Source organism: Acomys russatus, chromosome 4 (genome assembly GCF_903995435.1).
Source record: "Acomys russatus chromosome 4, mAcoRus1.1, whole genome shotgun sequence".
Taxonomy (NCBI): Eukaryota; Metazoa; Chordata; class Mammalia; order Rodentia; family Muridae; genus Acomys; species Acomys russatus.
In genome coordinates, this window is record NC_067140.1 from 23,750,878 (window position 1) to 23,762,732 (window position 11,855).

Consider the following 11,855-nt stretch of genomic DNA (forward strand, 5'->3'; position numbering starts at 1 on the left):
TTCTCTATTCCAGGGCCCAGCCGTGGCTTTTGTAGACTGTAAGGGCCTCCTCCACTGGGAATATGCTTTAAATTTCTCTCTGCGCTGCATTGAATCCTTTTTGCTGGTGGTGAAAGAAATCAGAACATTTCCGTGAGCCCTAGACAGTGTCCTCAGTGGACGGGTGCTCAGTTGGTGACGGCACCAGACAGGCAAAGGTAAGCTCATTGAAGGTTCGAGATCTTCAGAGCAACTTGAGGCCAGCTTGCAACTCCAGGTGAGACCCTGTCTCTAAAAGAGAAACAAGTGACTTGTTGGAAATGTTCTCTTTTTTTGTTGTTGGAAATCTTCTAAGCAGATGTAAAGCTCTGACACTCAGTCCTGCTCTACAAAGATCCTTTTTTTTTGAGACAAAGTATCCCTTAGACCAGGCTGGCCTCAGAACTCACAGTAATCCGCTTGCCTCTGCCTCCCGAGTGCTGGGATTAAAGGCGTGCACCACCACCATGCCCTGCCTTGCAAAGATCCTTCTAAGGCGTTCCCTCTGTCTAGCAGGCCAAAGCACAGGCCACGCCCCCTACGCAGCCACGCCCCTCGCCAGCTCCGCCTCTCGAGCCTTAAGTGAGGCCCGGGAGCGCGGCCCAGGACCACGCACGCGCACTTCCAGCTGTCGCGTCCCGCGCACGCGCAGTGAGGACCCGCCCCAACTATGGCGGGCTCCGCGCCGGCTACAATTATGGCAGAAGACTACTTCGGGAATGCATCAGAGTGGGGCGAAGAGGCGGACGGTGGCCAGGTGAGAGGGCAGCAGGCGTCCAGCCTGGAAGCCGGTACTCTGTCCTCGCGGCGCCTGCGCCGGCCAGACCCGAGTACGGGGGGCGTGGACGCTGGGGTCACAGCTGGGTTGCTGACCCTTGACTCCTTGACCTCCCCGCCCAGGCCCCAGGGAAGCGGGCCCAGGAACTGCACTGAGGCCTTCGGGGACCTCCCTGGCCCGAGCAGCAGGACAGACTCCAAGGGACAAGAGGACCAGAGTGATACCGTGAACAAACTCTTAACTCCAAACTCCAGCAGCACCCCGGGGAACTCCCTGGTGCTGGGCAATCCAAACTTTTATCCCCCTCCACTTTTGGATGATTTCATCCATCCTTAGAGCCCAGGGCAAGAAGGCTCTTACAGCCCTGACTCTTCAGGGTTGGGGGGACAGACGGGGGAGTGGCACCATGAGTGTCCCAACAAACACCAGGGTTAGGAAAGTGGACACCCACCAGGCATATGATAGACATAAGAAGCGTCCTGTATTTTTAACGATGGTGTACACCAAGCCTGGAAAATTTCCTTTTTATTTTTATTTTTTATTTTTAACAGGAAGCAAGATGAGCTCTGAATGACTATAGGGTGGAGCTAGGTATACCTGTGGAGTGGTCTGTGGTGCAGTGAGGGCATGCAGACAAGGAGAGGGGTTTCTGGAACTGAGGGAAGTCATATGTGGGTAGTTGGTGGACCAGGGTCTGTCAGTCATCAGTGGCAGCCTCCAGGCGTCCTGGAAGGTGCTGAGCAGCAGGGCTTGTTTGAGCCTCTGTGCATCTGTTTGTGAGCTAGAGCATCCTACATCCTTTGGGCGACCTTGTGGAGGATACATGGAGTCTGGGTTAGCTATTTTGGATGTAGGGCTTAGCACTTCCGTGTGATATCTCATCCTGTGGCTCTAGAGCCATGGTTCTCAACCTGGGGGAGGGGGTGTCGACCCACCCTTTCACTGGGGTCGCACATCAGATATCCTGCCTATCAGTTCACAACAGCAAGTTACAGTTGGGACGTAGCATCGGAAATAATTTTATAATTAATTGGGAGGTCCCTGCCACAGGAGGAACTGTACTAGAGGGTTGCAGCGTTAGGAAGGTTGGGAACCCAGTTCTAGAGTTTGAAGTGAGTGTTACTCTCATGTGAAGTCAGGCAGAAAGACTCAGTAACCTGCCCAGGGCCATAACAGAGGGAGGGAGGGAGGGAGGGAGGGAGACTCAGAATGAAGTCCTTTGTGTCTGTTACCACCAAGTGACTCAGTCACTGAGGCCACCCAGATGAGAGGAAGGTAAGCTGTAGGAGACGGCTCAGTGATGTGCCTACCACACAGGCATTAGGCCCTGAGCTTGGAAACTGGTACCCACATAAAAAGCGAGGCACAGCAACACTTGTCTGTGACCCTGCGCTGGGGGTCCCCGCAGCTCCCTAGCCAGCCAGTTGAACCTGATCAGTGAAGTCTGGGTCAGTGAGAGACCTTCAGAAGGGCGAAGAGGAGGATGGCTAGAGAAGAAATCCAGCGTTGAATGTACACACAGAAACACGTCAGCAGACCCCGTGGACACAGAGAAGTACCCTGTGGATTAGCTTAGTGATTGTTTTCTATGTTTTGTGCCTGGTGAGGGTTAGGAATGGCAGGGCCTGGCCTGCACTCCGCTTAATCCAGTCTTTTGTTTTGTTTTTGTTTTTGAAGACAGGGTTTCTTTGTGTAGCCTTGGCTGTCTTGGACTGCTTTGTAGACTAGGCTGGCCTAGAACTCACAGACATCATCCGGCCTCCCCCTTCAGAGTGCTGGGATTAAAGGCGTGCACCACCACGCCTAGCCTGTGATTTCAGTCTTAATGACCTTGGCTTGACCTGTTTGACACTAATGAGATTGAGAGAGGCTATCCAACCTGTGACAGATCACTATGAATGTGACTCAACGCGTTTGTGGATGGCAGTGTTGCAGTCCAGTGTGAAAGCACTAGATAGCCCTGTACATGCACACCCCCTTCACCTCCGTTCTCCAACTGTACTTGCGAGGCGTGAAAGTCCAGGGAGTTGGAGCGCTGCATCTGTCTTTTGTGGTGGGGGGCCAGGAAGACGTGCAGGGAGTCTACTATGTTATTGAGTCCGGATGATGGAAGCTGAGAGCAGTAGATAGATTGCTTGGGCTGCAGGTTGCCCACAGACCTGACAGTAGGTGAGTTGCACAGCTAAGCAGGGCAGAGTCACACTTGAGCTTGGCCTTTTTCTCCCCACTGAGGGAAATCAGAAGCTAAGCAGCTAGATGACGTTTGTGACTTAATGAGGGTAGCATCCATGTGAGAGGTAATTTCAAGGGGTAAGCATACAAGATAGAAGGAAGAGGAAAGAGCCAAACTGGGCCCTTGTATGGGAGATGGAATGGTGGTCTTGCTGGCAGGTGTGGGAGGGGTGTGAGAGGAGGAACGGTAGTGACAGGTGGGTGATGGAAGGAGTCCTTTATTAAGAGTTTTGTGGGCCTATCTGTTTCCAGGGAAAGACAGGATCCATTGGATTTCCAGAGCTTGGAGTCCTATTGGACTCTTGAGTGGAAAGAATAGTGTTATGTGCTTGAATCTGGGATGGTCAAGCTGTGTGACTAGGTGCATGGTTTGGTGTCAGAAATACTGTTGCGTTGGCTAACAGCCTGGCAATGCCAACACATGCTAGGGGCTCTCAGGGTGAAGCCTAGCCTTCGGCAAGCACCCTTTACAGACACAGGCTAAAGCACGCTCCTGTCGTCAGAGTGAAGTCAGCAGACTCAGTCAGGCCCCCGGCACATTGCTCTCAGAGGCCAGACCTCTGGGGCAAAGCTCCTGTCAAGAACTACGGTGTGGGGGCTGAGAGATGGCTCGGCGGTTAAGAGCACTGTCTGCTCTTCCAGAGGACCCAGATTCCATTCCTAGCACCCACATGGCAGCTCACAGCTGTTTATAACTCCACAATCTGACACCTTCACACAGACATACATACAGGCTAAGCACCAATGTATATAAAATAAAAATAAATTATTTTAGCCAGGCGGTGGTGGTGCATGCCTTTAATCCCAGCACTTGGGAGGCAGAGGCAGGTGGATCTTCATGAGTTTGAGGCCAGCCTGACTACAGAGCAAGTTCCAGGACAGTCAGAGTTGTTATATAGAGAAACCCTGTCTTGGCGAGGGGGGGGGGGGTGGGGAAGAACCATGGTGGGTGTGTATCTTAGGCTGTGTGGGGCTGTGCCACGGCTACTTACCAACCAGCTTAGGGAAAGTGGTCATGAATGGTAATGCATGAGAGTAGATAGAATCATGTTTCAATAAAGGTTTATTTACAAGAACAGGAAGAGGACTGAATTTGACTCTTGTGCTGGTCCCTGGCCTGGGTCTTAGCTCATTTTGTCAGTTGCCTGAGGCTGGCCTCCTACTCTGTGACTTCCTTCCATGAAAATGCCTTTCCCGTATTTTCTAGGTTCCCAGACTCAGTGCAGTCGCTGTTACAGAGTATCTGCTTACGTTATGATGACAGTTTACCAGACAGACAGACCTGGGGTCACTCAGTCCAGCACACCATGCTGTTGTTAGTAGTCAGGCAGCCTGCGTGGGCTCAGCCTGTGGTGGTGTCCTGCCAGGCCTGACTTTGTAAGTGTGACTCGAGGGCTCCTACTGTCAGAATCACTTTGCTAGTCTTTGTTGGAGAGCAGCCATCAGGCAGCACATGTGGTGAGGCAGTGGTGGCTGGCCTTGGAGCTCACGGCCTCCTCACAAGTGCTGACTGGAGTGGCATCATGAGCGCCTGGTCTGAAGAGGATGCTATGCGTGGTGGATAATATTCACCACCACGGGCTTGCCATACAGCCTGCTTGGCGTGGTTCCTGACCCCTTTGAAGCTGCCACTTGCACACGTTGCACAGGTCTAAGGTAGGCCCGCAGCATTCATGTTGAGGAACGCTCTCCAAGCTTGTCTCTTTCCCAGCAGCAGGAGGACGATTCTGGAGAAGGAGAGGATGATGCCGAGGTGCAGCAGGAATGTCTGCATAAGTTTTCCACCCGGGACTACATCATGGAGCCCTCCATCTTCAACACGCTGAAGAGGTGTGGGAGCAACATGCACACTCATGGCTGGGCACACTCATGGAGGGCCCTCCCTCCGCACCGCACCCCTCCACCCACCCCACCACCTTCCGCCCTCTCTCCTGTCCACCCCAGCGCCTGTGTCTGCTCAGTGTAAGAGCCCTTTTGCTCTTCCCAGGTATTTCCAGGCAGGAGGGTCTCCAGAAAATGTCATCCAGCTCCTATCGGAGAACTATACGGCGGTGGCCCAGACGGTGAACTTGCTGGCTGAGTGGCTCATTCAGACAGGTGCCGGGAGGTGTGGGCCCTGTTCTGGCCACGTCTGTCTGTGTGTGTGTGTGTGTGTGTGTGTGTGTACATGCATGTGTGTGGGTATGTGTACATATATGTGGGTGTAGGGATGCATGTGCACATGCATGCATGCATGTGGAAGTACGAGGTTGAGTTTGAGATTCTCCTTGTATGATTTTTGACCTTACTCATTACAGTAGGGTCTCAGTCCAGCCTGGGGGGCTTGCTGATATGGCTAGTCTTACCAGCTAGCTTGCTCTGAGAGTCCCTGTTTCTGCCTTCTGAGTGCTGGAATTACAGGTGGGCCACCATGCCCACCTGCTATTTTTGCATGTGTCCTGGGCACCCAAATTCTGGTCCGCATGTTTGCATGACAAGCACTAAGCACTGAGTCATCTCCCCAGTGTCCACTCATCTTCTTCAAGAGACCTTTGGGCCCTTACAGTGCTGATGAACTAGCGGTGCCTTCTGAGCTTTCCGGGCTTCCTTCTCCCCTCTGTGTGCTTAGCTCTGCGCTGTGAGTCAGCCTCGGGGTTTGCAGGCTCCCTACAAACAGGATGCTTGCCGAGCTGCTTCTCCAGCCGAGACTCACAGGGCGATGCAGTGTGCGCTCAGGGTTTCTTTTCAAGAGGCCAGTTGCAGCCAGCACTAAATGATGGGTAATTTAGGACTGGCTCTGAGGATGGCTTTTAGCTAATGTGATCAGAACAGAGCCTTACTGTAAATCCACTGAATTGGGTACAGTGACGTCATTCAAGCACTGTCCGGAAACCAGCTGCCTCGCCGCTGTCAGGGTGACTGGACCCTGGTGTTGCTCCTGGTTGCACCTGCTCTCTCCACAGGGGCAGAGTGCACTTTCCAGCCCCTTAGCTGTTTGCTCTGGCCCTCTGTCTTTGATGAGTGAGGGTTTGAAGATGTCTCTTTCGTGGCTGCCACACAGCAGGGGTACACATCTCAGGGACTCTGTACTGTGTTTCTTTCTTTTGGGATGTTACCACTAGACCTAGAAACTATTTCTAAGGGTCCACAGTCTTCACCACTGTTATGGTTGGTAGAGCTCTGCGACACCGGCAGACAGGCCATGCTGTTTCTGTGGGGGAGGGTATGTGCTGCTGGCAAAGCCTCCATTCTCTCCCAGGTGTTGAGCCGGTGCAGGTGCAGGAGACTGTGGAAAACCACTTGAAGAGTTTGCTCATCAAGCACTTTGACCCTCGGAAAGCAGATTCTATTTTCACCGAAGAAGGAGAGGTGAGGGAAGCATCCAATGCTGAGGCCAAGAGAGGGCCAGTGACCTCTCCTGCAGGCAGGGTGTCAGGCCTGGGGCTAGAAGACTTCTAGGGGGGGGTTCTCTGAGAAACAGGCACTGACAAGCAGGAAACCTTGGAGCTGCACCTGCACAGAGTGTGTATAAATACTGGGGTTTCTGGTCTGGGTCTGCCCCTGAGGGAGAAGGAAGATGTAGGAAACATTGCCTTAGGGCCAGCCAGTAGTCTCCAGTGACTGTCTGCTTTGGGAGCCCCACTGCGCTCAGGCAATGGCAGGGAGCAGCCACAAGACCCTGGTGTGGCACAATCCATCAGTCACACACGGGAGCCAAGAGACACATTTTCATGGGTGCCCTACACCATGGTAGGCAGAACGTCCAGCTGTCCCAGTTGCCATTTCTGTCTCCTGCCAAGGGCACAGGGCGTGGTGAACACGAGTCAACCATACTTGATGTGGCTCTAGGGGACACGTGCTTCCGTGACACATCCCATGTGTCTTCATGAAGCCTACCATTCCATTCCCTTGACTGGCCACCACGAGCCCGCCTTCTCCCAGAGCTGGGGACACCCACGGTCTCTTCCAGTTGGAGCGACTGAGACTACAGTGAGGTCTTTGGCCTTGCCCTTTGTTTCTGGCAGACCCCAGCCTGGCTTGAGCAGATGATTGCACACACCACATGGAGAGATCTGTTTTATAAGCTGGCTGAAGCCCACCCTGACTGCTTGATGCTCAACTTCACGGTGAAGGTAGGGGGAGCCCTAGAGTCCGGGAGATGGAGGTCAGGTCTGTTGTCATCTTGGCAGAGTTCTCTGTGGTGGGGTTCCCATCCTTCCCCTTTGTCAGTCACACACTGAGCAAGGCAAGCAGAGAATCTGTGTCCATGCCGAGGGCAGCACTGCATCAGCATTGGGCACGATGGCGTTTAGATGGTGCATGTGTGCTAACAGGCCTCAGGCAGACCTGGCCTGTCAGCCTCTTTTCAGATACCAAGGCCCAGGAGACACCGTGGGTCTGGGCAAGCGGCCGCCTAGAAGGTGGCACATCAGGAAGCACAAGGAAAGCTGGGCATCGAGACCAGTGCTTGCTTGGCTTGCTCACTGCAGACAGGTGACTGGCTAACCACCCTGAAAGCTGGGGCCCCTGTTGCTGACCCTTGGCTTTTGGGTTGTGTGGCAGCTCATTTCAGATGCGGGGTACCAGGGGGAGATCACCAGTGTGTCTACAGCCTGCCAGCAGTTGGAAGTGTTCTCCAGAGTGCTTCGGACCTCTCTAGCCACAATCTTGGATGGAGGAGAAGAAAACCTTGAGAAAAATCTCCCTGAGTTTGCAGTAAGTCCCTCAGAGTCTCAGGTGCAGGGCCTGGCTGCTTTCAGGCGTCTGAGTATGAGACATCCCTGCTCTGTAAAGCTTCTCCAGGTCAGAAAGCCCCTGGCCAAAACCTCTTCTGTCTGCCTCTATCACTGTAACCTGAAGGTTGTCTCTTGGAATTTTCTAGAAGATGGTGTGCCATGGGGAGCACACATACCTGTTTGCACAGGCCATGATGTCCGTGCTGGCCCAAGAGGAACAGGGTGGCTCTGCAGTGCGCAGGGTCGCCCAAGAAGTCCAGCGCTTCGCCCAGGAGAAGTGAGACATGCTTCTGCTTGTTGTGCGCCTCCCCCTCCTCAGAAAGACCCTAGTCCTAGGTCCACAGCTCAGCCTCCAGTTCCCTCAGTTCCCTGTCAGTTCTTAGCCTTACCCTGTGGAGCTGAAGTCACTGTAGCTTCTACTCCCCAGGCCTGTCGGCCTTGAGGGTGGCTGCTCTGCTAAGGACACAGTTGCTCTGGTAGGCTGGCTGAATGTGCTGGGATGTGCTGACAACGAGGTAGCCCAGACCTGGTCTCCAGGGGCCTGCTTGCTCATGAGTCTAAGGCCTGTTGAGGTGTGTGGGGTGTGTGACTCCCTCATGGAAGCTGCAGCTACATCACGGTCTTCGCAGCTCACTGTGGCTGTTGTTCTCAGGAGTGGATGACAACTGTGGGAAAGCACAGAGGTCCTGTCCTGCCAGCTCAGTTTCATGTTTAAAAGCAAAAGCTGTTAGTGATGATGCGTTGTTTTCCAACCAGAGGCCATGATGCCAGTCAGATCACGCTGGCCTTGGGCACAGCTGCCTCCTACCCCCGGGCCTGCCAAGCGCTGGGTGCCATGCTGTCTAGGGGAGCCCTGAATCCTGCAGACATCACGGTCTTGTTCAAGATGTTCACCAGCATGGACCCTCCTCCTGTGGAACTCGTAAGCTGCCTGCGCTTGTGTGAATCCGGGCACCCCATGCCAGGTGGCTTGGGGAGGCCTCCAAGGTCCCCTCGTTTTCTTAAGGTCATGCACACTGACCCTTGCTGAAGTAGTTAACCCTGATGTTGTTAGAGACAAGGTCCCACTCTCTGGCCCAGACTGGTCTCAAGCACAGCTAGTGTCCTGCCCCAGCCTCCCTGTGTGCTGGGGGTTACAAGCATGGCTACACCTGGCATAAGCCCTCCTCCCAGCCTTCCGTTCTGGCACTACTGGCATTGAGCCAGGGGCTGTCACATTCTAGGCAAATGTTTCCCCACACAGGTCCACCCTGTGCTACTGAGCTGTCAGTTTCCACCCTGCTCCCCTCCAGCTCCCCTGTCAAAGCCAGGGCCTCTGCGCCTCGCCCACTCCCGACTGTGCCTTCTCTTAGATCCGGGTACCAGCCTTCCTGGACCTGTTCATGCAGTCGCTCTTCAAGCCAGGGGCCAAGATCAACCAGGATCACAAGCACAAGTACATCCACATCCTGGCTTACGCCGCTAGCGTGGTTGAGACCTGGAAGAAGGTACCGTGGGTATGGGGCAGCAAGTCTCGAGCCTACCCAGCACCGGGAATGCTCTGTGCCTGCAGGAACCGGTGGCATCTCTTATCATGGGAGTGGTTAGTGGAGTGAAACTGCCTCTGATTCTGCCTTCTGTGGGCTGCGTGGATGGGCAGTTTGACAGCTGAGTTGACTTTTGACTGTGGAGACAGGGAAAGGGACTTGGGAAGAAAGGGGTCCATGCTAGGGTACCCCCCACAGCAGGGCACACTTGCATTGTCATTCACCAGCTTGTATGCTTTCAGAACAAGCGGGTTAGCATTGGCAAGGACGAGCTGAAGTCCACGTCAAAGGCGGTGGAAACTGTGCACAACCTGTGCTGCAATGAGAACAAGGGGGCCTCTGAGCTGGTGGCGGAGCTGAGCACGCTCTATCAGTGCATCAGGTGGGTGATGCCCATCCCTGGAGCCCCAGGAGTGCTTAAACATCTGTGCGGAACCTTAAGGAGCTGTGGCAGCAGGAGTGCCAATCGGGTGCTAGCTGGCCAGAGTGTCTGGCAGACCCTCAGAGCAGACCAAGAAGGGACACTGAGAATTAGAAAAGCAGATCTGGAGAGAGGGTTCATTTGTAACCCAACGATGAAGCCAACAAACATTGCCTGTGACTAAGTGCAGAAGTGTAACCTAGGGCCTGCGCCCTCTTGGGGCTTGCCTCTTTCCCGTTTCCTGGGGGGCCAAGAAAGGGTCTGAAGTAAAGGTAAACTTGAGTCCAGGCTGCCAGGCCCCACCCTTCACATTGATGCCTTTGCAATGAGTGGAGCGGTGAGAAGAAGGGCCTGAGATCAAATCCCTCCTCAGAGGAGCTGATCTTTTCAGACACTCCCGCCGTGAGCCACTCCTGCAGGGCAGAGGGAGGGGTGCCCTGCGTCCCCAGACATTGTCTGTTCTTGATGCCCAGCCCTTTGTTGCTCTTTGGCATATGTCAGCTGTCATTTTCCCACTGTTGGTAAAGGGAGCCTTGCACCTTGTCTGCCTGTAGGTTTCCAGTGGTGGCCATGGGTGTGCTGAAATGGGTAGATTGGACCGTGTCGGAACCAAGGTACTTCCAGCTACAGACGGATCACACTCCGGTTCACCTGGCCTTGTTGGATGAGGTAAGAAGGTGGAAGGGCCACTGGTGAGGTTCGTAGTGGTGTGTGTCTTGGACCTTTGTGCTGGTGCGCCTGTCACCTTTATCAGTGAGGTCAGTAGACGCTCTCTTCAGAGCTGGTGCTTTGTGTCCTGAGTGAGACTTTTCCTTTTAAGGACCTAGTTTCTCTGACTGCAGATGTGTTGTCAAGTGTTAGGGGAAGGAAGGCCTAGAACCTGACCAGTGGCGTCCCCATGGGGAGTCAGAGCCACCTTGGGTACACTGCCTGGGTGCTGCTTGTCGGCCCAGACAGCTGGCAGGCACCTCAGTGATGCTCCTTTGGCTGTCCACAGATCAGCACCTGCCACCAGCTCCTGCACCCCCAGGTTCTGCAGCTGCTTGTTAAGCTTTTTGAGACTGAGCACTCCCAGCTGGATGTGATGGAGCAGGTGAGTGGTACCCCAGGGCTTCTCGGGGCTGGGCTTGTTGCAGCTGTAGCTCTGACCTGCTCCCCCGGCCCTGCTCTTCCACAGCTCGAGTTGAAAAAGACCCTGCTGGATAGGATGGTCCACCTGCTGAGCCGCGGCTACGTGCTTCCTGTGGTCAGTTACATCCGCAAATGTCTGGAGAAGCTGGACACAGACATCTCACTCATCCGCTACTTTGTCACTGAGGTCAGCAGCACCCTTGGGTCTTCCCACTAGCCCAGCCCTTTTGGCTTGATGTCACTCATGTGTTTCTCAACCCTGAGATCCATGCTCTTGGCATCCGTACACATCTCCTGTGGGACCTCTGCTACGCCCTTAGAGTTGAAGCCCTGGGGAGGGCAGGACTATCTCACACCGACTGCCACCTCGCTGCCTGCTGTTGAGTGTCTGCCCCACAGCAGCAAGTGCAGTAACCCTGAGGACTCCCCACTAGGTTCTGGACGTCATTGCCCCACCGTATACCTCAGATTTTGTACAACTTTTCCTTCCCATCTTGGAAAATGACAGCATTGCGGGCACCATCAAAGCAGAGGGCGAGCATGACCCTGTGACAGAGTTTATTGGTAAGTCCCTCTAAACGTCCCTCTGCCGTGGTGGCCCACCTCACTCCTCACCTGATCTAACGCAGTGGCCATGTGTCCTTCCTGTGCAGCCCACTGCAAGTCTAACTTCATCGTGGTGAACTGAGCCTCCACAGCTGAAGCCGACCCTTCTGGCCAGCTCAGGAGGACTAGAGGACTTGTTCCGGAAGCTGCTTACTGAAGAGGCTCAATCAGCCTCCTGGAAGTGGGGTCTGCTGGGAGGAGCAGGCAACTTTTCTCAAAGGGACTGTGTTTGCAGTGCCCGCGAGAAGCTGCTGTCGTGGCCAGCCCCCTCTGTGTTACCTCTGTGTGTCCCTGCACCATATGTCACATGTCAGAGTCAGGTGTGTGCACCTCTGGGTAGTGGGAATCTGCAGCTGGGAAGCTTCCTTGAACTACTTTAGAGTTTTCCAAGAATGATGTTGGGCTGGGAGCTGTGTGTCCTCATGTGC

At 54.3% G+C, this 11,855-nt stretch overlaps 1 protein-coding gene across 1 annotated transcript; it reads left to right on the forward strand.

Moving 5' to 3' along the window:
• The first annotated feature begins 614 nt into the window (after positions 1 to 614).
• Nelfcd (negative elongation factor complex member C/D) lies at positions 615 to 11,761 on the forward strand. Its single transcript, XM_051143918.1, has 15 exons — positions 615 to 775; positions 4,743 to 4,858; positions 5,016 to 5,125; positions 6,267 to 6,376; positions 7,033 to 7,140; positions 7,571 to 7,723; positions 7,890 to 8,020; positions 8,500 to 8,665; positions 9,096 to 9,230; positions 9,512 to 9,651; positions 10,245 to 10,359; positions 10,688 to 10,783; positions 10,868 to 11,008; positions 11,256 to 11,385; positions 11,475 to 11,761. The coding sequence occupies exons 1-15, from the start codon at positions 689 to 691 to the stop codon at positions 11,507 to 11,509; spliced, it is 1,773 nt and encodes a 590-aa protein (XP_050999875.1). The 5' UTR covers positions 615 to 688; the 3' UTR covers positions 11,510 to 11,761.
• Positions 11,762 to 11,855: the final 94 nt, after the last annotated feature.